We start from the raw sequence: 27,419 nt of genomic DNA, 5'->3' as shown, positions 1-27,419 counted from the left end.
AAATTAAAGAATTTCACCACATTTTCACCAAAAATACACCAGAATAAAAATAGAAAAATTGCCAGTTTCTTCTTTAGGTTGCACATTTTATGGCACCTGAGGAGAAACGAGCCAATATTAGAGTTTGATTTGGAGTCATTTTGAACGCTTGATTGATGAATAGAATATGAATAGATGAATCGAGATTACATTACATTAGATTACATTACATTACATTAGATTAGATTAGATTAGATTAGATTAGATTAATCCCACATGGGGAATTTGGTCATTACATCAGCCGCTACAAAGTAAAAAAAAAAAATACCTGCTGATTTTTGATACTGTCAGAACTTTTTATTCATAATTTATTCATAATGATTCATTTGCTGAAGATTTAGATGAGAAGTTCGGAGGATGGCAGAGTTTTCTTTTTAGTCTTTGGCAAGAAAATGTATGTTCGCTTTCCTTACATTACAAGGCTTTGCACCAGACTCCCAACATGCACCCCAATTCACTCACTGTGTGAGTACAAGAGACGTCCTGCAACTTTTTTCTGGTTGATCTTACTATCTGAGGCAGATTGATCATAACTGTGGCCCAAGTGAAAAAAAAGTGAAAAAAATAAAATAAAATTTTGCATTTTGGTTTCAGAGAAGTTTTGCATTTGCACAGCAACATTTTGAAAATGATGTTTGTTTTTTTTAAGCGTGCAATATTTTAAAACTCGCTATAGCCAAGCAGCTCCAGTCCGGCCCTGTCCGACGACATATAGTTTCATTTTTCAAAAAAAAAAAAAAAAGAAATCCAAACAAGATAAACATGTTCATTTACACTGAATTTTGTAAAAGTCTACAGGAAGCTCCACAGTGGCGCACGCAGCTCCAAAATAAAGGGTGATAGACTCCAGGATGAGCAGATCTCTGTCTGAGAAATGTATTTATTGGTTCTGACAACAAAAAAAAATAGATCTTCTTGCATTGCTTCCTTTATGAATTGATATTTTCACACGTCACGCTGTTAGTCATTGAGTCAGTTGTATCTTGCGCATGTTTATTTGTGTTAAAACCGCAAACAGCATAATGACAAGTGACGCGTGTTCGTGGATGTTTTGAACGGTTACAGTTGTTTTCCATGCAAAATGTTCATGAGTTCGTCAGGAACTGCATCGACCGAGGCAGGTTCACGAAACACAAACACAGATTTTTGGGTCTTATTCATCCAGGTTGTTTCTTTTCGCCGTGGAGGTGAGCTTGACGTGATTCCCCCGTTACATGGCCGTGGGGTTGTTGATCTTGCCCATGAAGAGGATGCTCCGTGTGTTGCGCTCCGTGATGAAGACCAGGAAGGGTCTGTTGAGTTTCACTGCCTCGGGCAACATCATGGGCATGATCTCTATGGTGGTTGTGGCCGCCGCCTCTGTCCCTGTCTCGTCCACACTCAGCACTGCCTGGTGGGACACCTGAGGCGCAACAAGGGGATAAAACGCGTTGATTGACAGTTCTCTCCGCGGGGCACATGATTAATAGGAGTGTTGTGGTCCTACCTTTGAGACTTTGACCTTGACGTCCTCGGACATGCCAGAGAAATCGGCCGTGTCTGAGAAGGCGTCAGTTACTCCCATATCGAGGAGTATCTCCTTCAGCGAGGCGTCGGCGGAGATGGAGAACTTGGGCACGGAAAGGTCGATGTTGCTGAGGAGTGAAGAAAATGAGGGACGTCAGAGTCGCCTGGGATTCACACGGAGGATCTCTGCCGCCTGTGTTGTTCGTCACAGAAACCTTCAGCAGGAAAACAATAGCAAAAGCACGTTTCTGACTTACTACTTCAAGGACGAATGTGTCCAGTGGTCGAAACGCTCCATGCTGAAGTTGTCCTCCACCTCCTTCATTTTGCCTTCATCGGGCAGGACGATAACCATGCTGGTGTTGCTCTTGTAGGGCAGCCTGACGACCGTGGTGTGATTTTCATTGTCGTTATAGATCTCGTAGCGCCCCATCCTCTTCATCATGTCCACCTGGACTTTGGTAGTTTCGTCCACATGGAAGTCGTCCTTGGCGGTAGCGCTGGCGTCAAAGGGTTTTTCCCACTGTCCTGTATGAGACAAAGGTGTAGAAAGTATTGATGACGGTCACTGATAAGTTACAACTTGTGTTTTTGAAGAAGTCAGACAACGATATTGGAAGAACATTGCGTGTCCAGACACGGGTCCTACCTCGGAAGTAGACGTAGTTCAACAGCACCATCACCGTCGCAGGGTCCAAGTCCTTCACCATGTCCTTGATCTTGTCGTGCGTCTTCTGGGCGATGTGTTTGTTGATCTCGGCTGCAGCCGCCTCGGGTTTGGCAAAGTCGACGTTGAAGAGCTCGCCGGAGTGGTGGTGCTTAATATCCTTCACAAACATCTCGCTGGGGTGAAAGCCTGTGCCGACTGCAATCGTGTTGCCAACGTCCAGCTGCTGGTTCTCCTGGCTTCCGTGGAGCATCGAGAAGAAATGCTCGTAAGCCTGATCGACCTGGGTCTGGTTGAAGGCGGCGTAGCCCAGGGCGGACATCAGCTGGCTGTGGGTGCTCCCCCGGGCTCCGGCGGACAGCATGGACAGGGCGGCCGAGATGCCTGTCGGAGAGTAAAAGATGTTCTTCCCAGCTGCCGTCCTGGCAACCAGACGTTTGTAGAGGGCGAGCGCGAACTCGGCATTGGGTTCGGCCAGCTTGTGACAGGCTACAGCTCCCTCGTGTTCGGCGTGGCTGTCATGGTGGCCGTGGTGATCTGCCCAGGCCACGGCCACAAACACCGCCACGATCACGCAGCTTGCAAAGGTACTGTGCATCTCTGGAGCCTGTAGAGGGAAAGTCAAGTGAGCGCACTCATCATTTCATCAGAATGGATTTTTAAGGTTGTGTTGAAGAAAGAAAGAGAAAACAACCACAAAGCAACGACGGAGCGACTGAGCTTACCTTTAATGTCGACTTTACTGCAGACAGTTGGTCAGAAACCGCCGCCCTTTTATACAAGAGCTGTGAGAACCTGCTGACAGTTTGGTCAAAAATTAACCAGGAGCAGGCTTCTCCTCTTGTTTGTCCGGAGAAAATGTCTGGCTGGCCGGGCCGTTGTCGCTGATGCAATACAACCCACACATTAAGGCAAATGGGTGACGAATCCCAGGCAAGTGCCGCTCTACAAACCCAACCTATAACCCAATGTAATCTATGGCCCCAGTGATAGTCGAAGGCTTTGAGACAAGTCATAATTGTATGTACAGTCGCTCGGGACAGTCATTCTTGGTCACACAGCAGTCAGTCAATATTATTGGTTCAGTGAACTCAAGGTCTGTCGTCTTGATGCCAACGTCAACATGGAATTAAAGGCCCTTGATACTTTGGCTACTTCTTCTTACCTCCTGGTATTACTCATGACTGTGCACAAATAAAGGCTAATTCAACACATCAGTTTATCTGCTTCAGCAGAACCGTGAGGGCAGCGTACAGCGACCAGCCATAACAGTAGAACCACTTAGTAGTAGTGCGTTATGCATCAGTGACACGTCTTCGTTACGTCATTAGTTTTGACTGTAATTCTAACTACTTACTATTATAAAAACTGATAAATGCAATCAAATCAGCCACAAACAAGGAATACAAATGCACAAATTAGATAAAACCATAAAAGCTGATGTTCCATGTTCTTAATAGAACAAAGTTGCATGGTTTTTCAGAAAGATTTCGGTGTTCACACAAAGACACTCCAGGATTTCTTTGATTTGATTTGATTTTTTTTTACTTTAACCATTTTGATGACGTTTAGATGTTATCGTTAACTACATAACACGGACAGGTTCCATTCTGGAAGGGAGGGCAAACACAGTTTACGCAGATGAACCGTGGGGCTAAAGGGATGTTTTTGTCTGCCTGTATGTACGGTTTCCATGGTGACAAATGTGGCGTTGGCGAAGGTATGGACTCTATCGAGTGGCTGTTCTCTGGATGGATGGATGGATGGATGAATGATGGATGGATGGATGAAAAGTGAAAACACATTGTTTTTGCATTTTCGTTTCCAGAAAAGTTTCGCATTCACACAGCGACGTTCTGAAAACAATGTCGTTTTCATGTTGGACCACTAGTGGGTGCTGCTGGCTGTTTTTGTAATGAAACGACACACGTATATGCAGAGAAAAATACGCTATAAACTTAAACAATGGCGAGTACACGGACATTGGTATGGAGTTGTATCGCTATTCCAGATTGCGCAAATTTAAAACTACCAAGTACCAGGAGAATATGGAGTCATGACACTCTGAAGGCCGCCATGCTGCGAATGCAGTCCCAGTGTTTTTGGCGTCTACGTGTTGACAGAGGTGGGGTGTTTTCAAAAAGTCCCACCTTGGTGGCAATTCTATAAAAGTTGCGTTTTCAGTTACTGGACAACCAGGATGCAATACAAGTTTGGCGTTTTCACTTCGAACAAAGCATCTTGAAGGCAAAAGCTTGAACGCATTTCAGATTTTTCTGAATTGTTGACGCATGCGATGCAGCTGTCGTTTCCACGTGGCGGCAATTAGTGACATGTTTGTGGCGATCACCGTGCAAAGGAGGAATAAAAGACCTTGCGGTCAACCATGTGGCCGATCGCGGCTTGTCAGATCGTAGACGTCCACCTCTGGGCGACCCGCAGTCTCTCCAACGGCTCACAAACCTGAGCTTCTCACAAGTCAGTGGGACCCTCCCTGATTAATAGGCTGACATCTCTTGTTACTTGGTGATAGATCCGCTGTCCTATTCATCAAACTGTCCGCTATTCATCATGTCCTGAATGCGCTAAACATCAAAGCGATATCGCCGTAAGGCCGTCCGACTGAGGTAGAAATGAGCCGGCGTTCCACATCTCCTGCACCTCGCCAACAGTGAGGATATATGGCACCGTTTCGTGGGTGTTTCCTTCTTATCTTCTTTGTGTCGCGGAATCAGCCTTGATGCTCTTACAGAGTAATTTCAAATAATTGCATAAGATGATAAAGGGACGTTAGACGTGGAAATGGGTTTCCAAGTGGGGAAAAGAAACAGCAGAGCTGCTTTTGTAATGGAAGATAACTGCTTTATTTTCTTTGAACGGGCAGCAGAGATTCAGTCACGTGGATGGATTGCAGCCATTTCAATTGGCTTTTCGTCATTTTAGGAAAATGAAGCAATAACCTATAAATCAATGCTGTATTGTTGGGGGGGGGGGGGGGGGGGGGGGGGGAAACAGAACACCCTATGCAGCTGCAGTGAAACTAATGGAAATGCATTTCACACCCCGGAATGAGACAAATCAACACATTTAAACCAAAGGCTTCACGCTCAGTATGGAAATGTGAGATGGTGTATTATAACAGGAACCCGTTAAAGGAAATGGGGGGGGGGGGGCGTTTGTGGTCACTGTAAGTCTGGACCTCCTGACCTGAACTGTTCGTAGCACTACGCCCAAGTGGCAGCGAACGGAAACGACAGCAACTCATTTGAATAATAGCGACCTTTTAATTTATTGAGTTTTTGTTTGTTTGTTTTTTGCAGTCACTTGATGATAGTTGTGTGGTATTCCATTACAACAAACACATGTATGAGCTTTTCTTATTGCAACAGTTACAGATAGACAAATATAGATATCTGACGCTCCGCAAGGATTTCGAATTTCCCGAGTTGAAACTTAGCGAAGCCATTTATTTTTTTTCCCCCCTGCCGATATAAACAACACTCAATGTGTTAATGGATTTGCTCGGCGCTGACTTGTTACGACAAGTGTGAAGCCGTAATGCGGGGTTACGCTCACTGATGTATAGGGAGCGGTAATTACGGCCGGCGTAGCGAGTACCCGGCGTCGTCCAGCCGATCTCAGCAGTGACGAGTCGCCGGTCCACACAACTCCTGGAGAAACATGCTCACACACACACACACACGCACACACACACACACACATTCTCATTCACGTTTGAAGAGCCGCAGCGTTAAACGTTGGCTACAGCTTTGAAAGCGTGTTTGAAAACTGCTTCTGAAACTTTAGACCTCATTTTAAAGGTTAAATGTGTTTTGCGGCTCCAGTTAAATTTGATTTGGCGTAAAAAATCATCTGGAAATAAATGACTCGCCGCGGTCGTGTTGTCTGGGTTTGTTTAATGAAGTGGCGGCTCTCCGTCGGCGTGTGGGCCACTCCACAGCCTGAACTGGGACGCTTCTCACAGCTCCATCATCTGCATCAGACGTGGATTTCAGAATCCCCCCACCCCCCGGGACCACCTCCTAAACATTACCTCCACCCCCTCCCTCCCTCCCTCCCTCCCTCCCTGGATGCTGAGGCTACATTGCCAGCCTGCCAGAGCAGATATAGTGGCCTTTGTGCTGCACTCTGTGGAGTTGGCTGCCTCCCCCAGGGGCCTCTGGGGTCTCACTCCTGCTATCAGACTCAGCACAGCGAAGTGAGAGGTGATGCCAGGTCTTTAGGGCAAGAACGAGACGTTCTGCTGCTGCTGCTGCTGCTGCTGGAGGACGCCAGGCTCAGAGTCCACTTTGGCGGCCACGTCACAGTGAAGGTCAAGAGCCGGAAGAGCCATGTTTAAACCTGTTGCCTTCAATTGCTGCTCCTGACTGACCCCTCCACCCCTTCAGAGCGCCAGGCGGAGAGTTTGATTATAGATTTCACACCAGAAACGTGAAGCATTGTTAAAACTTGCGACCGCAGCAGTCGTCGTCACCTCTTCTTCTTCTTCTTCTTCTTCTTCTTCTTCTCTCGCCATCCCGGCCCGATGGTGCAATGAGCCAAACTGCTGCTCCGGGGAAGTGTGCGTTGTGGTACGTGGGCGGGCGGGGGTGTTGAAAGTCCATCGATCCCCCCCCCCCCCCCCCCCCGCTTGGACTTTGACCCTTGGATGGAGCACAAGCAAACAATAGCAGCTTGTGTTTAGTTTCTTAGAATTTAATGAATTATGTTTGTAATCTGTGGGCAGTTACAACACAGCAGACTCATCCCCCACCTTCAAAACATTTTGGTCAACATTGACTTTGAACATTTGCACGAGCGACGCACACTTTCATATCGCTGGAGTTTGACGGTGGACATAAAGCCCCATATACATATGAGCTCCCCACAACTTAATACGAAAGAAAAATAAACATATCACAGTTTTGTTCTTCGTATCACATAGTCACAAAAAACATCAGGAGGAGAGCACGCCTTCCTAACGCCTGTAACTATTCCCCACGACTGAGATGAAAACGGCAGAAAACTGTACACATCTTAAGCCACAAATGACACATTAAGAGGCTGCGAAATGCCAGAGAGCTCATTAAACGCTAACAGATTAATCCCGGCACGTCAATACGGCTTTAATTAAACAGCGGGCCATGCAGGAGTCTCAGCAGGCAACAGAAAGCTGCACAGGCAACAGGAGTTGCGGGAGACGCTCGCAGCTCTGAAGCAGCGGTGCCCTCGTGTGGTTGGCCGTGTCAACTGAGACTGGAAAGGATTGCACCCTCATGTTCTAATCTGCACATGCATGCAGCAAATAGTAATAATTAAAAAAAAAAAAAACAACCCCCGATAACATGAGACCGAGCGGCTGCGAATCTGTGTAATAATGAGGATTACAGAGTGTATCTGGCATAAATAGCTCGAATTATTACAAATGATATCTGCTGGCAGACAGAAACAAACACAATCATTAAATAATTGCCACGAGGGGAACTTTAGTGACACAGATAAAAGAGTGGGCTCCAGCCCGAGGTGTCCCTGCTTGGCTCATTAGTGAGAAACTGGGCTGATAAGCATCTCTTCATGAGGGTTGGGGGGGGGGGGGGGGGCACCGCGGGGAGACTCAAGCGTTCGTCTGAGGCAGGACGAGGCAGCAGTACAGCAGGATCCACAGGACAAAGAGCACCTCCAGCTCTAGTGGGGTTATGTCACAAGAGGCGGCAGGAGATGGTGGAGTGAATCCTCCCTCGCTGCTAAAAAAAGCACATAAACACACAAGGTTACCGCCAGGGCCCCTTCGCACTCATTAAGTTGCATTGAAGCAGCAAAACATAACAGAGTAAAATGTAATTATGTACATTTTAAATTAAAAAAAAACAAAACAAAAACAAAACTGTCCTCATTCAGTTAAAGCAGAGTGAAGGCTGAAATGAGAAGTTGGAACAGAGACACAAATAAAGTGAACTGAACATTTAAACACAATTTAAAGAGTCTCAAGCAGAGATTAAGATTATTTAGTATTCAACGCTTCCCTTGTGTTTTTAGATCATATGCTTTAGATCGTGTTCATGTGGTGTTTCAAGTGAAAATGCATCATTTCTTGAATCTTCCTTTGAGAAACGTTTTACATCAAAGGTTTTTAGTTTATCGGTTTAGAAAAGCTTTGCTATGTAACTGTGTGTGTTGTGTGTGTTGTGTGTGTTGTGTGTCAGCAGTGTGTGAAGAAGCTGTGGCAGCTCATGGTTACAGGACTTAGAGGCCATTCACATTCAGATAGTTAGAAATCGATAGAAACAAACCATGACCAGAGAGGAAGTAAAGAAGACACACGGCTCATTGATTGGTCCGGACAGAAAGCGAATGATCTGCCGCTGTAGCCCGTGGTGGCTAGGCTAGTTAGCCCGTGGCTAATGTTTAGCCACAATCGACCGCGATTTTTAGTCTGTAGACCAGATATTGATGAGAGTCTTCCGCATCTGCTTCTTCTGATTCTTTCGGATTCGTTTTGTTTTGTTTACGACCCAGCAAGAAAGATCCTTTGTGAACGAAATCAAGGAATTTTGAGGGGACCAGAGGTCACTCGCTAACTCGGGAGTTCGTGGGGAATTCGGGATCGAACAGGGGAATGTGAACACGCCTCTTAGCAAACAGCTCCACCGTGCGGATAAATCACTACCTGATCAGCTGAGAGGTCGGAGTCCGTGCCGTAGCCTCGCGGTGGACGTCGGCCCCTTCGTCTCGACACTGTTCTTCCGTCTTTCCTTCGCCTGCGGCAGCTTTGATTGAATGTGTTTCGTCTGGACACTCGTCGACTCGACGCCCACCGACTTCACGACTCTCTGACTTCAGGCTTTGCTCCTTCCCCCTCGCTCCACTCTCCCCGCCAACGTTCCCCAAATTGTGCACATTCTCGGATCTCGCCAAATGCCCTCTCTCATCTTCCACTCTCCGCTCACTCGCTCGCCTTTCAAAAAGCGCTCCCTCGTCTCCTTCCCCGGCACTTTTCTGCCAACAAGCCACTTTAGGAGCCTTCGCTTTCACCGCATCATCACTGATTTCATCAGAGACTTCTTTCGCCGGTCCTACATTTTCCATTTTCCTCTCCTCCGCTCCTCCATCGCTGCTACTTTGTTCTGCAACAGCTCTCCCCCGATGCCTTTCCTCTTGTCTTCCACTCTCGGCTCCTGGCTCCGGGTCAAACTCACTTCTGTTGTTCGCTCTTCCTCCGAGGGTACTTTCATTCATGTCCAGATAAAACTTCCCGTTAACTTCTGATTCGGCCTCAGCAAGTGATTCTTGATCGAAATCTTCCTTCCGTGCCGCGCAGCTCTCCCGGGCGCCATTAAATGTCCGACACACGTCTGGGTGCTTCGACTCTTCAATCATTTCCTCTGCCGTTTCCTCCTCAACCTTTGGTATTTGTCTCTTCACCTGATTATACGGTTGAAAAACCTCTCCATTTAGATCGAGGATGTAGCTGTAAGCGTCCTCTTCATCCGAGTCCAACGTTGGCAAGGTATATATTCCTTCCTCGGAGCTCAGGGAAATGTGATTATCATCGGCTCTCTGCTTGCCGTGGCCCTGACCCGAGTCCATCTCCATCCAAGATTGGATTTCTGGACTGATTACGGCGGCGTCCAGTGGACTGGGCGGCTGCAGAAAGCTTCGACTCCTGCCCGCCTTCTTGATTAATGGCCCACAAGGTCCCTCCGCAACACTTTGGTCTCGTTTCTTGAAGAAGACGTCAGAATTTTCGGCGCCGTTCACAGAAAGCAAAGCGGGACGGGTGCTTCCTGATCTCCTGGACCACCGTTTCCACAGGAGCTGCTCGCTGCTCCCCTCCAAGCCTCTCAGGAAAGCCTGGGCTTCCGGATCCTCGGCCAAAGTTTCACCGAGGCCGACGGACTCCAGGGATCCAAAATTGGGGATTTCAGGGATTTCCGGATTTGTTGTATGATCCTGTAATAAAAAGGAACGTCGTAAGGATTACATTTAAAAAAGGCGAGTCTTTGATTCAATATTCTAGAAATGAGGTGACTGCAGGTTAAATATACAGGTCGACATTTCCAGTGTAGATTAACAGCCTAAATCCTTCTGAAAGGATAATTAATTCATACTACCTTGTGATAAATAATTGATTTGTGGTGATCTCATGAATTCGGGGTTCCTCGAGGTTCAGCTAGAGGCCCACTATTGTTTACCATACTTATCAACTGCCTTGAGCAAGAAATTTCCATTTCAGGGTTTCATTTCTACACCATCTACTGACATTGACGCTTTCATTGGAGTAAAACAAAAAAAAAACCTGTTGATTCAATCTCCTTTTAAATCAGGAGTTTTTTGTTTTTTTCCACTTCACTCACAGCAAAATCTGTCCAAGAAAATTATAAATCAACAAAAGAAAAATGATCAACAAATATAGTCTGACGTTCTTCAGGTTCAAGCACATTATTTTAAGCCACTCATAAAGATATTTGACTCTCTACGTTGTTGAAACTTCTGAAAAGACAGAGCTGTTTTGAAACACCACGTTTTGTGTTTGCAAAAAGTTCCACACTTGCACTGAAATGTTTCGAAAACGATGTCCGTTTTGCCGAAAACGGCAGAAATACTGACAAAAACTGCGACTGTCGACTATTAAACTACCGAGTCCCAGGAGAACATTGACTGCGAGTCATCGCACTCTGGAGGGAAACATTGTTATCGTCAATCCGGAGTCACGGTATTTTCGAAAAGTTCATGCAAACAGGGCCCCCAAAACTCAAGGAAGGTTTATATTTCACTTGAATATGCATAAATATGGCCTAAATAACACAAACAAGATGTGACCCTGACAAAAAAGGGGTTCAAGAAAAAAAATACACACCAGAACTTCACAAGACTAACGGAGGTTCGTCGATATAAAGTCTGTGGGTTTTTATAGCCCACAGTGAAAATATTCAAACTGCTACACATCCTGCAGTGATGAACTGCCGGTGCAAGTTTTAAATCAGTAGAAAACAAGTATCAAACTTTAGAAGACCTTTTACTGTTGAATCATCTACCTCAAGAGGATTTAAAAAAAAAAAATAAAAAATCAACTTCTGAAGAGCTTCTAACCGATGTAGCGTTTGCTTTTTATTTTTTGTGCGCCATTATCGTATCTGCTTGCCGCTCCGCACTGTTTGATGCCGTCTGTTCTCAGAGTGCTTTATAATACGTTGTTTTGGAAATGAATCTTCACTCACTTTCTTGTTTATCTGTCACTTGAAGAACCCCTCCAGGCACAGAAAGACACTTGGAATACTAATTTGTGCCTGATATGTTGTTATCCCCCCCCCCCCCCACAGCCCACAAAGCCCATCTTCTCTCTGAAGAAATGTTCCCGCACAAAGCCTCAATTTGCTTTTGTATTTTGTAAAATAAATAAATAAAAATGAAATAGAAAATGAGCGAGCACACTGACTTCATCTGTGGATGAATGAGGGCCGAGGAACATCGACACATAGGCGATGATCGACTTTTCATCTGGTGACGCGCTTGTTATGTCTGAGGAAAGAATGATTTTTAGACCGTGAGTCAGGAGACCTTCACATTTGTTCAGGACCACGCCGCGCTTCTGTGTGATGAGGAAAACAAAAAATACCAGCAAAATACTCTCGGTGGTCATTTCAAGTCGGGGTAAACATGAGAGAGCGATCTACTGCGAGCTGTAATCGAGCTCTTTAAGAACGTATTCACATTCTCCTGTTTGTTTTTGTTTTTTATTTTACTTTGAGCTATGCTACGTGCTAAAGAGTTCCAGGGCTCAAAAACCAGCAATGCTACATACTAAATAATTTCAGGCCTCACACATCAATGATGCTACATGCTACATGCTAAAGAGTTTTGGGCCTCACAAAAACTAATGATTCGACATGCTAAAGAGGTTTGGGCCTCACACACCAGTGATACTAAAGAGGTTTGGGGCTCACAAACCAGCAATGCTACATGCTACATACTATAGAATGTCAGGCCTCACACACAAATGATACTACATGCTAAAGAGTTTCAGGGTCGTACACAAATACTACATGCTAAAGAGGTTTGGGGCCTTACACATCAGTAATGCTACATGTTAAAGGGTTTCGGTCCTCACATTCTAATTATGCTATGTGCTACATGCTAAAGAGTTTTGGGCCTCACACACCAGCAATGCTACATACTAAAGAATGTCAGGCCTCACACACCAATGATGCTACATGCTACATGCTAAAGAGGTTCGGGGCTCACACACCAGTGATACTAAAGAGGTTTGGGGCTCACAAACCAGCAATGCTACATGCTACATACTATAGAATGTCAGGCCTCACACACAAATGATACTACATGCTAAAGAGTTTCAGGGTCGTACACAAATACTACATGCTAAAGAGGTTTGGGGCCTTACACGTCAGTAATGCTACATGTTAAAGGGTTTCGGTCCTCACATTCTAATTATGCTATGTGCTACATGCTAAAGAGTTTTGGGCCTCACACACCAGCAATGCTACATACTAAAGAATGTCAGGCCTCACACACCAATGATGCTACATGCTACATGCTAAAGAGGTTCGGGGCTCACAAACCAGCAATGCTACATGCTACATACTAAAAGAATGTCAGGCCTCACACACAAATGTAGCATGTTTTGGGGCCTTACACAAATGCTACATGCTAAAGGTTTTTGGGCCTCACACACCAGCAATGCTACATGCTAAAGAGCGCTTTTCGAGCTATTATAGATGACTGAGGATGAAACTCGTTGACTGTGAAGTCTTAACACCTCTCAGGGGGCTTTTACCTTCAGGCTCCAACAGAGGCGGAATGTCCAAGCGTCGCTCGGCTATGGTGAAGGCCTGCCGGATATTTTCCTTGGGCTCTTTAGAGAAACTCTCCCTCAGGTCCACCAGGTCTGGGTTTATGGACTTAATCAAACCGAGGAACGCCAGTCCACTTCTCCAGCTCCTCCCAAAATCCTGCACGCCGATTCCATACCTGCCATGGAGATTAAATTAAGTCGTTGGGTTTCGAGGTGACCGTAAGGGTTTCCAGGGCGTGGGGGATTGTTCGGTCTTACCTCGAAGTGCGTCTTTGGACCCACTTCAAGAGGGACTTCAGCGCTTTCCCGTGGTACTTTGGCTCCATCGCGGCTCTCCGGGCTTTACTCGGCAGCGTGTCGGAGGAACAGCTGCCGGGGTCGTCATCGAAGGAGGGGTAACTGCTCACGGATAAGGAGGACAGACTTGAAGACAAATGCCTTTGAAGGCCTCCCATCACCTCCTTCACCTGTTTTGTTTTGGGGTTTTTTTTTTGTGCGAAATGAAAGTAAGACAAGACAAACATGTCGGTGAGGTGTGGAATTACACTTCAAGGCACTGGGGGAGGGGTAAGAAAAACTACCTGGAAATGCAGAATGATGTTCCAAATGAGGTGAAGGACGACGGAAGGGGTGCCGTCGGAGATTCCGCTGGCGTCGATGCCGAGCAGCTTCACCTGGAAGACGATGAGGGCGGCGTTACATCGGCCCCACGCCAGCTACTGGATCGTGATGTTGACAGGGAACGACACTCACGTGTCTGTCGTCCAGGAAGGCCAGGGCCTTGGAAATGTTGTTCAGCCGGAAAATGCGATGAGAGGATGGCCTAAATCTGTAAAGCTAATAATTAACAAATGAGAATAGTGTAGTATAGTATATCCTTCTATTGACTGATAACCGCACACACTCACATTCGAACCTACAGACAGTTTAAATCAGAGTGTAATGTTTGAGAAATCTTGTTTTGTCTCATAAAGAATGATGTGTAATTTGCAATCTGTGTTCAAGGATGAGCTGCGTCAGCACTTTTGAAACCTCTGAGCTCCTTTTGGTGTCCTTTGATATCAGACTCAAAACAATTGAGCCTTTAAGTTAGAATAAAATTATCATAAGCCTTTTTTTTTAAATAGCTCTCAGCCTGATTCCAATGTATTCTGTCTATTCCGTGTGGAATTTCCATAGTCGCTGTTGTACTTTTGCTTAAATCTGGCTCATAAAGCTTGAATTTGTCGAATGACGGAGCCTCATTTAATTTTTTTTATTTTGGGATTGTTTATATGCATTTTAACTCCGGGGACAATCACAGCAATAAAGTTACACTTTTGACAATATATCTGATGGTTACAGTCGTTTTTAAGTGCATTGACCAAAAAAAAAAAAAAAAAAATAGAAAATGTAATCAAAACCCAGCCTTATGTCACATGTTTAAGAATTGACATTAAAAGTGTAATATCTAAAAGAACATATACTATTTAAAAGCAACATACACAAATTTAAGTTAGCAGCGGGAGAAGAAATGATGAATCGGCCAAAAGGAAAAAGAAAAAAAAAACAAGTTTCCATAGAATGTCTTCATTTACGGATACGAATCCAGCTGAATTCGTCTTTTGCTGTGATAAAATAAATTGTCTGAATCAAAGTTTGAGGTTGTTTGTGATTCTAATCGGTGTATTTTCAGAGTTACTGGAATCTTTGATTCGTCAAGACAGACAGACGGATATCGCGGATTTGGAAAAAAAAACCTCTCAATCTCACCAGACCGCAGCCGGACAGCTCCTCCAGCAGGGCCATGAGGACCCTGCCGTCCCGGATGTCCGTGAGCAGGTCCTGCACTCGGATGGGAGGATCCCGCTGGAGGGGGGGGGGGGTGAGAGGGGGGGTGAGACAAGGCGATCCTGGTTGGTGATTGCATGTGTGGCCTGAGGCCGCAGTGACTCGCGACCTTACCCTTTGCAGGAACACGTTCATCCAGCGGGTGAAGACTCTCTGCTGCACGGCTTCCCTCCCGTCTGACGGGGAAGGAAAAGGCGGAGGAAAAAAAAGGCTACGACTTCCAGCCGGAACGGGTGAACCTGTGTCTTCAACCTGTTTTACACCCCGAACTACTCATCGGAAAAAATCCATTGCTGAAAGTTACTTCACCGGGCGGTCGAGACGGAGTAGAAAAAGTGATACTTAAGTAGTACTTTCTTTCCCCCCCCCGTACGGCGTCGCACAGCCATTTAAACTGGTAACATGTCAAGGTGTGAGTGAGTCACTCCCGTGAGACTGTACCTGGAGGCGTCGCACGCCGATCCGCCATCGAGTCCCAGTCGTCCTGCATCCTCAGTCAGACTGAGTCACTCTGCTCCTTGCTCCACTGTGGGGATGTGAAAGACTTCTTTCTTATATATATATATATATATATATATATAAATGTCAGCAGCATGTGAGAGGCGCTCCGAGGTTTTCCCCTACAGAGCACGGCGATGAAGGGGAAGGAGGGAGAGACGGCTTGTCCTGCCCGAACACGCCGGGGCGTCTGGCACCACTCCTACTCGCACCACTCCGGCATGCCGTGGGGTTTGCGAGGAGTCTCACACGGCGTGCTCCTGAAATGTTCACAACCGCGGAGGCTGAGGGAAAATATCTCCCAGTGGGCCGAGTCCTCGGCTCTTCTGATCGTGTCCTGCACAGTCTGTGGACAGGAGAGTCCAGCTCGCGTGACCCCGAGTGGGCCGGACCTGTAAATAGCAGCACGGTAATCGATTAAAAGACGACGGCTCTGAATCGGCTTTTGCTTTGTATCTTTGACTCTGTAAACCTGTTTTATTTACTGCTGCCAGAACACACTTGGAAAAGAGATTTTCAACGTGGCTCTCCTGAGTGGATAAAGCCTAATGAAAGGAAATCTTTTGGTGAAATAAAGTATTAGTGGATGATTAAAGGGGGTCATGTAATCTGCTTTATCTGCCCCTTTGAGAAGTTCACATTTAATAAACTATCCTTTAAAAACACATGACAAACCTGAAATCTGAACGACAGAATGGGTTTTACAACTCACACATCACTGGGAGTTCTTATTACACTATTTACATCTTTAAAACGATCAAACATTTGTCACACATGTCAATGGAAATCTAAAATATGGTTAATGTATTATCAAAAGGAAAAAAAAATGTATGTAGCACTAACAAGGGTATTGTATGTATTTTTTCTTTTCTTTTTTTCTTTTCTTTTTTCCACCAAGTCTTTCTTTGTCTCTCCTCTCCTCTCCTCTATCCTCTCACCCCAACCGGTCCGCAGAATTCCTCCACCTCTGAGTCTGGTTTCTGCAAAGGTTTCTCCTTGTTGGGGGAGTTTTTCCTTTCCACAGTCGCAAACACACCTGCTTGCTCATGTGGATATGTTGGACTTTTCTATTTTTTCTATAAAATAAAAAAATAAAAATAAAAAAGAAACATGTCACTGCCATCAAATAGAAAATTTTGTAATCTTTTCAATAAAATCGTAAAAAAAAAATGGTAAAAAAAAAATAAAAATATCGGGGTTTCAAAACAACATGAAAATGTAATAAAACTCTCCAACAAAAAAAAAAAAAAAAAATCTAAAATATAGTCATTAGTTCATATTATGATCAGAATAACTTGTCAAAACCTAGAAATACTCTTTAATGTCAACACATTTCGACATCTGTGGAGTTTCATCCTGATCACCTGAACTGACACAACTCTGCCCCCTGTGGTCAAATGACTGCATTGCAGTTGACCTCATGATTTCTCACAGGTGGAAAATGTCATGAGAATTGGACTCATAGAGAACCTGTCGTATGTTTTACCGAGCAGTTACCATAAAGTATCATTATCATTGTGTGTTTCTACAGCAGAACTGTCGTCAACAAGCATTTCACTTACAACAAAGGGTTCAGGATTATATCTTGATTTTTTTTTTTTTTAAGTAGTTTGTTTGTTCTTTTACACAATTTTTATGAGCTTCTTGAGTCTTTGTCGGGAAATCTTAATTAAGTTCATTAAAGTTCATAAGTTCATTAAATAAGTAAATAAAAACTATATATGTGTATATATCTTTAGATAGCGCAATTTGCTAGATGTAATCAGTAATGTAATAATAGCCAATAATTTTAATTAAAATTAAAAAAGTGACCATTGTAGATGAAATGAAACCAATGATAACAGTCATTTGATTCAGGGTTTCCCATTGACGTGGCCTTTATGATGCCCACGTCTACTTCAAATCAGGTTTTTAGTGCATAAATTGTCAAACTGTTGCGTCAGAAACACAGTTTACCTCTTTGAGACGGTGAAAACGCTCAGCTGCTGCAGTAAAGTCTTGTATTACTTATAAATAAGACTAAACTGTGTTAAAATGTTGCTCATAATAGGCAGTTTTTAGCCATAATGGGATATAATAAGTCTCATCGAAGCGTTAAAAGAGCAAGTGTCACTTTTCACTATTGCCTCACAGTGAGATTTGTTCCCGGTGCGACTCCAGGCTCGATAGATTGCCTGTGCTGAGTTTGCACGTTCTCTCTGTTGGTAACATTTCCTCGCACTTTCCACAAAAAACATGCATTTGAGGTAAACCGGTGACTGCAGGTGTAAATTGTCACTGATGTTATTTCCCTTTTTGATGTTTTTGTTATTTCTTTGTGTTTTCATTTGTTTCTTCCTTCAGCCACAGTAATCTGAGGTTGATACGACAATACGGGACCGACGGGGCTTTTTGAAACCAGTGTGTTAAGAATGCAGAGTAATGTGAAGGAGTGGACATCAGTTTATGTTGTAATCAACACCGACACCACAACTCTGACTCACCAGCAGCGTGACACAGGCTGGGGCGGATTAGAGACGGGAATACACGGTATGTAGAAACACTTTAATGAAAACTCACGTGTTGAGTAACAATCACTTTATCGATATGACCTAATTCTCATGTGGAATGAATGTTTCTATTCTCACAGCTCGTGTCGGATTTTCCAAAGCGGTAGGAAATTAAATATTCCTTTATATGTGTAGTTATTGACAATAAGTCACCGTGATGGGAAACAATTTTAAAGTCGTCTGCCCCGTTCACACGACAACGTTTACAAGTGAAAACCCAACACTTTCGCTTTTTGATTGCTACTGCGCATGTATGACTGCGCCGTGATCGATAAAAAAAATCTAAATAAAGAGTTTTCAAGGTGAACAGTTGTTCTGCACATGCTCAGTAGGTACACAATAACAACAATGTTTAACTCCAGATGTTTATCTCCATCTTTTTGGCCGTTTCTGACGTTTCCAACGTCATTTTCACACCGTTGCCGTGGTAACGTGGAACTTTTTCTGAGACGAAAATGCAGACGTAATGCGTTTTGACTGGAATCTTTGCATAAACAGGGCCTCGCTCACAAACACCCATTAATACTGTAAATCTTTGTGGCGTGAGGCGAGTGATCCACTGAAATATTCCGATAAAGGCGCCCTGATATCAGGTCATGTGCTACGTGAGGTTAGTGAGTCCTGTAATAATATCAGGAGTAAAAAAATACATCAGTGATAGAGGAATCGTTTAGTTCCAGCACACGGGATCATTTTTGCCATCGTGAATGGAATTAAGCCAAAATTGCAGTAAAGTGAATAAGACATACTTCATGAACCTCCTTGGGGTAAAAAGGGTTTTATTTATAAGAAATGTCTTGCTATTTTTCAGAATAATGCACAAACTTGTTCAAGCAGACATGCCAAAATCATTTTAGTTCAGAAGCCCCATTTCATACTAGTGGGCCAGACTAGTGGAATAGACACATAATGAACTTTAAATTGAAACTTTTCAAGTTTTTCTTTGTTGTATTGCAGAATATGTCATGAAAACGTTTATATTTTGGCAAAACCGAACAATTACTCTATTTATCACATTGGTATTTTAAAAAAAACACACATTTCCAACACATGCAAAGACCGAATACCAGCAGGTTTTAATATAAACAACCTGTGGAGGTCCTGTGGCAGCTGGCAGTGTCTGACAGGAAGATCTCACCCCCAACTGTCAAACAATATCTCGCTGCCGGCCTTTTTTTGTTTTCTCTACCTGCCTCAAGAAAGGCGGCGGCCACCGGGTCGAGGCCGCCGCCGCCGTGGAAAGCAGGGAAAATCTTATCTGTGCAAGGAACATCGCACGTGGAACCCCCAACGCTCCGGGAGCCACGCCTTTTCATTCTTTGAGTTGCTGTCTGCAGCCCTGCTGAACGCCCGCCGGCGACGGGCTTCGCCGGGGGCAACTTTAGGCAAGGCTGCGTGACAAACGACGAGACCGGAGCTTCAGGTGTGATCTTTTATTCATACATTTAACAATGGGGGGGAAAAAAAAGTTCAAATCTGCAAAACCAAGATAAACTCCTGACAGTCAGACTCTTCCTTTCGAAGCACAGAGGATTTTCCTGTCTGTCCAACTAGACAGGAGGTCAAAGTTCAAGTTTTAACGGTTTACATCGGGGCTTCAGTAGTTCTGGTGACGTTTTCCTGCTTCTTGTGGGGGAAAGACACCCAACGTCACAAGCAGAAGAGCTCAGGAAAACCCAGAGGTCTCTGGAAGAAGTTTCATTTCCTCCCCATGATGAAGCTCGGAACCTCAGCATCATCCTCAGCTTCCTTCTCCTCCTCCCCCTCCTCCTCCTCACTGCTCTCGGAACTCTCTTCCTCTTCCTCCTCTTCTCCCTTCTCTCTTTTCTTCTTCTCCTCCTCTTTGGCCCTCTTCGCCATCATCTTCTTCTGCTTCAGCTTCTCCCGCTTCTTCCGCCGCTTGGCCGTCCTCTCCTCCGCCGCCAGCTTGTTCAGCTCCACCTTGTCCAGGTACCGCACGTCCCTGTCGCACTTGTCGGACATCTTGTCCAAGAAGTCCTGCCTCTGGTACTCCCTGCGCCGGAGGTGCCGGTAGACGTGGAACTCGCCGCTGCCCGCTCCCGCGCTGGAGCCCATCACGTCCCGCACGAACTCCGGCGGAGCCCGCGGGTTCCACTCTTTGGGCCGGTCCGGGATGGGCGCCACCTTCTCCGGGTTCCGCATCAGCCGCTCCAGCTTCAGCCGCTGCTCCTCGGCCGGAGTCTTGGCGATGATGAGCGGCTGAGCCTCTTTTCCTCCGGGTTTCCCCGGTTTGTTGTTCTTCTGCGTGTGCGCCGCCATCTTTCGAATCGTGGCCGTCTTCTTCCGCTTTGTGCGCGGTGACCCGGATGTACTTCAAATAAATGTTTTGAGTCTAAATTTGTTTATTTGAATAAAAATTGTAAAAATCCATTAAAATAATATACCTGTTATTGTATACATAATAATAAATAACTGAATAAAAAATGTGAACGGTGTAACGTTTTTGATTTGACGTCCGGCCTCACCAATGAGAGACCCGGATGTCCTTGAAATATTTTTTTTTTAACTAAAATTTTTTTCCAAGAAAATAAAAACCAGAAAACATCCATTAAAAGAAATAACGCGCGTCACATTTATATAAATAGTTAATCGTATCAAGAACTCGAGCAGCGCGTCTTGTGTAACTTACCTGATTGACGCGTCGCCCCGCCAATGAGAAACCAGATTGGATTCGGTTTGTCCAATCAGGCTCCAGGTCCCGCCTCTTCGTGAGTCAGCGTGGTGCGTAGTTGTTTTTGCCCAGAGCTCCTCCATAAGACAGCTCCTCCGAGCTTCCGGCATTTATTCTCTCGCTCCACAAACCCACCAAGGAAAGGCCATGAACAGTTTGCTCGGAGCCAGCGCCCGGTGCGTGCGGTCCGGCACCGCCGCCGCCGTGTTCCGATCCGGCCCGGCGCGGCTCCTGTGCGCGGCCGCGGACCTCCACAAGGACCTTGGAGACATGGTGAAGAAGGACAAGGTGGTGGTCTTCATGAAGGGGACGCCGGCCCAGCCCATGTGCGGCTTCAGCAACGCCGTGGTGCAGATCCTCCGCATGCACGGGGTCGACGGCTACGCGGCGTACAACGTGCTGGAGGACCAGGACCTCAGGCAAGGTCAGCAACCCGAGGTGACCCGGTGTGGGCGCGAGCCACAGGTGGAGCCCCCACCTGTGTGTGTGTGTGCCCCCACCTGTGTGTGTGTGTGTGTGTGTGTGTGTGTGTACACATAGTTGAAAAGTTTTTTTTGTATCCATTCAGAATTAATAAATAATAACAACGTTGAGCACATTTACAGTAGTTTTGCCGACATTATTACTCTTTCATCCATATGTGTTTAAATCATTGTTATTTGGATTTTCAGTGGTTTGTTTTAACCAAACTGCAACATAATTACACTGTCTATTTAAGTGTGTGTGTGTGTGTGTGTACACATAGTTGAAAAGTTTTTTTTTAATCTATCCAGAATGAATAAATAATAACAAAGTTGAGACGGTACTGTATTTACAGTAGTTTTACAGACATTATAACTCTTTCATCCATATTTGTTCAAATCATTGTTAGTTGGACTTTCAGTGGTTTGTTTTAACCAAACTGCAACATAATTACACTGTCTATTTAAGTGTGTGTGTGTTTTTTTTTATCAGTTTGCTGCACTCCAGGGTGTGTCTCTGACCAAAACCTCCCTGCTTTGTCACACCCTGAGCTTTTATTTTTTTGTCCCGTTCTGTTTTCCTGCTTCACACAATGAGGGTAAATATGTGACGAGGAACAAGATGTTTTTCAGTGTGACTGTGCAGTTTCAGTCCAGACTGGAGGCCTCGGCTAGATCTGCATTCACACTATATAAATACGGCAGAATATTGCCAAGTAATGTCAATACGGGAGTGTGGAACTTGAGGGCGAACCAACAAGCAAATTGTTCAAAGAATTCAGAGAAAACCTGCGACTTTTCAACAAATTTAGCGCAAATAGTGGACAGAAAACGGCACTGAGGCCCGAACTGAGGTATCGGTGGTGCTGCCATGACAGATGGCAAGCTAGAGTTTGTTTTAAAAAAAGAAAAATACCCACAATGCATCAGTGATAGGAGAAACTTGGGACAGTTCACTGTATTGAAATGTATGATTGTTGTCATTTTCTGTCATTTTTATTTATTTTTCCCCAAAACATAGAGCTTTTCATCACATTATTTTGGTTATTTTATGGCAGAACTATTCACTACGGCTGTGGTTCACATAAGTCGTTGCGGCGTTTTTGGAAAGTTGCGTTTCCACGGAGACGGGGTCCGTTGTCACGTGAACGGACACCGAAAACACAATGGGAAGTTTCGCGTTTTCACTTGAAATTGTCTCGTAAACGGAGCCAAACAACTAAAGATAAACCTCACGTTATAAATATGACATGTTAGATAAAACAAAGTTGATTTTAAAACCTTTTGATCGTTTCTCATTTATGCACATTTTGAATGCCTCAATCAATTTATTTTGTTTACAGTTTCTGTGCAAAAATTACATTTTGTGCATTCAAGTTTCTAGTGCTTGCACACGTTTTTTTCTTTTAACTTATCTGTATTATTGTTATTATTATTATATAATGCCTACTTCTAATGGCTCTGCCACTGCACCTTACTATTTATTTATCTTGCTTTGATCTCCTGCTTATTTCTAAGTGCCCATGTTCCGTTCTGTGTTTTACTTTATGTCTTGTACCCAGATCTTTTTAGATTTTTATTTCTTACTTTAATTACTATTCTATTGTATTTTATAATATTCGTATGTACCAGATTGCTGCAACAAGACAATTTCCCTTCGGGGATGAATAAAGTCATTATCTATCTATCTATCTATCTATTAATCTAATCTAATCTAATCTAACTATTTGTACCTATAATGTGCACCAGGCTGTTTTTGTCTGTCCCTTTTTAAAACCCATGAAGTTTCCGAGGAAAGAAGAGAAAATCAAACAAACAACCCAAACATAACAGAAGTCGTTTTTCATTGTAGCCATTAATTATTGTACCTTTCAGTGTAAAACGGGGGGATTTACACAATTTGAAGTCCATTCCGTGGGAAAACAGAAATCCGGAAGCTTTTGAGTTCTCACCCCGATGGTTTTGTCCTCCGCAGGGGTGAAGGACTTCTCCAACTGGCCCACCATCCCTCAGGTGTACTTCAACGGCGAGTTCGTGGGCGGCTGCGACATCCTGCTGCAGATGCACCAGAACGGCGACCTGGCGGACGAGCTGCAGAAGCTCGGCATCCGCTCGGCGCTGCTGGACGCCGACAAGGAGTCCAAGTGAGGCGGACCGGCCCGCCGGGACCAAGGACACGTTGATCAGGGGAGGGGGGGGGCGAGTCGCTCCTCCTCCTCCTCCCCCTCCCCCTCCTCCTCCTCCTCCTGAACCCTACGAAGAGACGGGAGGCGACTCGGGAGGTCGGACCGCAGCGACACACTCATACTCGTGCTTCCTGGTCGTTTTAACGTGGCTCTGTCAAGCCGCCCGGACACGTCGGCCCGTCCCCCCGTCCCCCCCGAGGACGGGATCCCCGGACGGACGGGGGGGGGGTGAAAACGTTTCTCCCGCCGCACAACGCCTGTGTAATCCAAAACAACGATGATCTAGTATCTGTAAGATATTATTGTACATTGAAGGCTTAATATTAAAACGTATTTTACCATGTAAGCCCTGCACCGATTAAATATTTTGTCACACAATCGGCTTTTTCTGAGTTCTTTATTGAGGCGGGGGGGGGGGGGGGGGGCTGGTGCTTTCAAGGTTCAGTGTGGACGATTTGAATAAGGTCGCATCATCCTGCACCATCATCTTCGCCTCAGATTGTTCATTTCCACAATGAACAATCCTATTTATTACAACTGTTCTATTATCAAAACGTGCAGCTGGTTTATGAGATGACTGCATTGCTGTTTGCTTTTTATGTCTTTAACCATTTCCGAATATAATCACCAAAAAAATCGAATACATTTTTTTTAATTCATAGATGATAAAAATACGTTTTGAAAATCCCCCAAAATAATAATAATCATAAAAATATTATAATAAATTATTAAAATAAATCACAAAAAGCTATGAAAAAATGTCCCATACAAAGTGGATGGGAGTGGCACCTCATGGAGATCAAAGATGACGTCATAGCGATCGTTCTCTGATCAAAGCAAGGAGATCCGAGGGATGACGTCGTAGTGATTCTCCTCTCATCACACAAAGAAGATCAAAGGGATGACGTCATAGTGATCCTCGTCTGATCACAGCAAGGAGATCAGAGGATATAACAGCTCCTTCATCACTTGCGATAGTTTCTGAGAAAGCACACATCTCGTATTCACTTTAATTTGCAGATAAGGACATTTCTGATCTGCAATTGATTTTGTCTTTACTTTGTCCACAAAATATTCATTTGTTGTCACAAATTACTTCAGTCTTGAGAAATGGATCAGCGTTACCAACCCAGACGCATGAACAGATTTCCCATCAAACCTCTCTTTTCTGCCTGGCAACAGGTTCCTCCTGAGGTCGCTGCGAGGCAGAACAATATTGGTTCACTCCGCGAAATTATTCACGAACGTGACGAAATAATCCTGAGTCTAAAAAATAGCCTGAAATGGACACGGCAAGAGTTTTACTGTGTTGAAAAACAGTTGACGGCAAAAATCGCCAAAAAGGCGGACAGATTCAAGATGGAGGAGGAAAAAACAAAAGAGCAAAAAACTCCAGACATCTCAGTGGAGGAGGAGCTTCAGAGGAAGGATGTGGCGGCAGCGGGAGAGAAGAACAAGAACAAGAACAAGAAGATGTGGAACAAGAAGATGTGGAACAAGAAGAAGGAGGCGGCCTCCTCAGACAGCCAGCGACTTCATGAGGAGGACCAGGACCCCCGGCCAGGAGTCAGCCAGCTGAAGGAGCAGCAGGAGGAGGAGCTTCAGAGGAATGATGTGAAGGCAGTGGGAGAGAAGAAGAAGAAGAAGAAGAAGAAGAAGAAGGAGGCCTCCTCAGACAGCCAGCGACTTCACGAGGAGGACCAGGACCCCCGGCCAGGAGTCAGCCAGCTGAAGGAGCAGCAGGAGGAGGAGCTTCAGAGGAAGGATGTGAAGGCAGTGGGAGAGAAGAAGAAGAAGAAGAAGAAGAAGAAGAAGGAGGCCTCCTCAGACAGCCAGCGACTTCACGAGGAGGACCAGGACCCCCGGCCAGGAGTCAGCCAGCTGAAGGAGCAGCAGGAGGAGGAGCTTCAGAGGAAGGATGTGAAGGCAGTGGGAGAGAAGAAGAAGAAGAAGAAGAAGAAGAAGAAGAAGAAGAAGAAGAAGAAGAAGAAGAAGAAGAAGGAGGCCTCCTCAGACAGCCAGCGACTTCACGAGGAGGACCAGGACCCCCGGCCAGGAGTCAGCCAGCTGAAGGAGCAGCAGGAGGAGGAGCTTCAGAGGAAGGATGTGAAGGCAGTGGGAGAGAAGAAGAAGAACAAGAAGATGTGGAACAAGAAGATGTGGAACAAGAAGATGTGGAACAAGAAGATGTGGAACAAGAAGATGTGGAACAAGAAGAAGAACAAGAAGAAGAAGGAGGCCTCCTCAGACAGCCAGCGACTTCACGAGGAGGACCAGGACCCCCGGCCAGGAGTCAGCCAGCTGAAGGAGCAGCAGGAGGAGGAGCTTCAGAGGAAGGATGTGGCGGCAGCGGGAGAGAACAAGAACAAGAACAAGAACAAGAAGATGTGGAACAAGAAGATGTGGAACAAGAAGAAGGAGGCGGCCTCCTCAGACAGCCAGCGACTTCATGAGGAGGACCAGGACCCCCGGCCAGGAGTCAGCCAGCTGAAGGAGCAGCAGGAGGAGGAGCTTCAGAGGAATGATGTGAAGGCAGTGGGAGAGAAGAAGAAGAAGAAGAAGAAGAAGAAGAAGGAGGCCTCCTCAGACAGCCAGCGACTTCACGAGGAGGACCAGGACCCCCGGCCAGGAGTCAGCCAGCTGAAGGAGCAGCAGGAGGAGGAGCTTCAGAGGAAGGATGTGAAGGCAGTGGGAGAGAAGAAGAAGAAGAAGAAGAAGAAGAAGAAGGAGGCCTCCTCAGACAGCCAGCGACTTCACGAGGAGGACCAGGACCCCCGGCCAGGAGTCAGCCAGCTGAAGGAGCAGCAGGAGGAGGAGCTTCAGAGGAAGGATGTGAAGGCAGTGGGAGAGAAGAAGAAGAAGAAGAAGAAGAAGAAGAAGAAGAAGAAGAAGAAGAAGAAGAAGAAGAAGAAGGAGGCCTCCTCAGACAGCCAGCGACTTCACGAGGAGGACCAGGACCCCCGGCCAGGAGTCAGCCAGCTGAAGGAGCAGCAGGAGGAGGAGCTTCAGAGGAAGGATGTGAAGGCAGTGGGAGAGAAGAAGAAGAACAAGAAGATGTGGAACAAGAAGATGTGGAACAAGAAGATGTGGAACAAGAAGATGTGGAACAAGAAGATGTGGAACAAGAAGAAGAACAAGAAGAAGAAGGAGGCCTCCTCAGACAGCCAGCGACTTCACGAGGAGGACCAGGACCCCCGGCCAGGAGTCAGCCAGCTGAAGGAGCAGCAGGAGGAGGAGCTTCAGAGGAAGGATGTGGCGGCAGCGGGAGAGAACAAGAACAAGAACAAGAACAAGAAGATGTGGAACAAGAAGAAGAAGGAGGCCTTCTCAAACAGCCAGCGACTTCACGAGGAGGACCAGGACCCCCGGCCAGGAGTCAGCCAGCTGAAGGAGCAGCAGGAGGAGGAGCTTCAGAGGAATGATGTGAAGGCAGTGGGAGAGAAGAAGAAGAAGAAGAAGAAGAAGAAGAAGAACAAGAAGATGAAGGCCTCCTCAAACAGCCAGGGACTTCATGAGGAGGACCAGGACCCCCGGCCAGGAGTCAGCCAGCTGAAGGAGCAGCAGGAGAGGAGGAGGCTGCAGGAGGCGCATCAGGCCCTGTTGGTGGACAAGGAGGCCCTAGAGGCTGATAAGGTCCGACTGAAGGAGGCCGGCGAGGTCTTGGAGAAGGAGCTCCAGCAGGGGGCTCAGGAGAGGAGGAGGCTGCAGGAGGAGCATCAGGCCCTGTTGGCGAACAAGGAGACCCTGGAGACTGAGAACGCCCGTCAGAAGGAGCAGCTCGCTCATCAGGACCAACTCGTTTCAGAACTCCTGCAGAAAAATGAGAGTGTCTCTGTGTTGCTGCAGATCACCTCCGAACAAATGGCCAGAAAGAACTCCCAGGACCTCCTGAAAGAAGACATCAGGAAGGCGGAGACCAAGGCTCTGAAGGAGGAGCTCCAGCAGGGGGCTCAGGAGAGGAGGAGGCTGCAGGAGGAGCATCAGGCCCTGTTGGCGAACAAGGAGACCCTGGAGACTGAGAATGTCCGACTGAAGGAGGCCAGCGAGGTCTTGGAGAAGGAGCTCCAGCAGGGGGCTCAGGAGAGGAGGAGGCTGCAGGAGGAGCATCAGGCCCTGTTGGCGAACAAGGAGACCCTGAAGACTGAGAACGCCCGTCAGAAGGAGCAGCTCGCTCTTAGGGA

General features: G+C 45.9%; 4 protein-coding genes across 4 annotated transcripts; 1 reads left to right on the top strand and 3 right to left on the bottom strand.

Moving 5' to 3' along the window:
* Positions 1-1,249: 1,249 nt before the first annotated feature.
* Positions 1,250-6,566, bottom strand: LOC308143241 (alpha-1-antitrypsin homolog; the record flags this gene model as incomplete). Its single annotated transcript, XM_080513980.1, has 5 exons — positions 1,250-1,441; positions 1,526-1,673; positions 1,803-2,073; positions 2,195-2,819; positions 6,471-6,566. The coding sequence occupies 5 exons, from the start codon at positions 6,564-6,566 to the stop codon at positions 1,250-1,252; spliced, it is 1,332 nt and encodes a 443-aa protein (XP_080370106.1).
* Positions 6,567-6,959: 393 nt separating this feature from the next.
* On the bottom strand, positions 6,960-20,673 carry clmnb (calmin b). The gene is made up of 11 exons (XM_080514512.1): positions 20,550-20,673; positions 15,294-15,742; positions 14,967-15,028; positions 14,775-14,870; positions 13,776-13,859; positions 13,604-13,696; positions 13,281-13,489; positions 13,005-13,198; positions 11,649-11,731; positions 8,880-10,162; positions 6,960-7,956 (listed from the first exon to the last, which is right to left on the bottom strand). The coding sequence occupies exons 2-11, from the start codon at positions 15,340-15,342 to the stop codon at positions 7,827-7,829; spliced, it is 2,283 nt and encodes a 760-aa protein (XP_080370638.1). The 5' UTR covers positions 15,343-15,742; positions 20,550-20,673; the 3' UTR covers positions 6,960-7,826.
* Positions 18,672-20,195, bottom strand: prkrip1 (PRKR interacting protein 1). The gene has a single exon (XM_080514395.1). It carries the CDS (start codon positions 20,177-20,179, stop codon positions 19,598-19,600), a length of 582 nt encoding a protein of 193 aa, XP_080370521.1. The 5' UTR covers positions 20,180-20,195; the 3' UTR covers positions 18,672-19,597.
* On the top strand, positions 20,627-23,616 carry glrx5 (glutaredoxin 5 homolog). Its single transcript, XM_080514513.1, has 2 exons — positions 20,627-21,015; positions 23,028-23,616. Exons 1-2 carry the CDS (start codon positions 20,739-20,741, stop codon positions 23,198-23,200), a joined length of 450 nt encoding a protein of 149 aa, XP_080370639.1. The 5' UTR covers positions 20,627-20,738; the 3' UTR covers positions 23,201-23,616.
* Positions 23,617-27,419: the final 3,803 nt, after the last annotated feature.

The sequence above is a fragment of the Blennius ocellaris genome (assembly GCF_963422515.1).
Source record: "Blennius ocellaris genome assembly, chromosome: 18".
Classification (NCBI taxonomy): domain Eukaryota; kingdom Metazoa; phylum Chordata; class Actinopteri; order Blenniiformes; family Blenniidae; genus Blennius; species Blennius ocellaris.
This window is presented reverse-complemented; position numbering and strand designations above follow the sequence as displayed.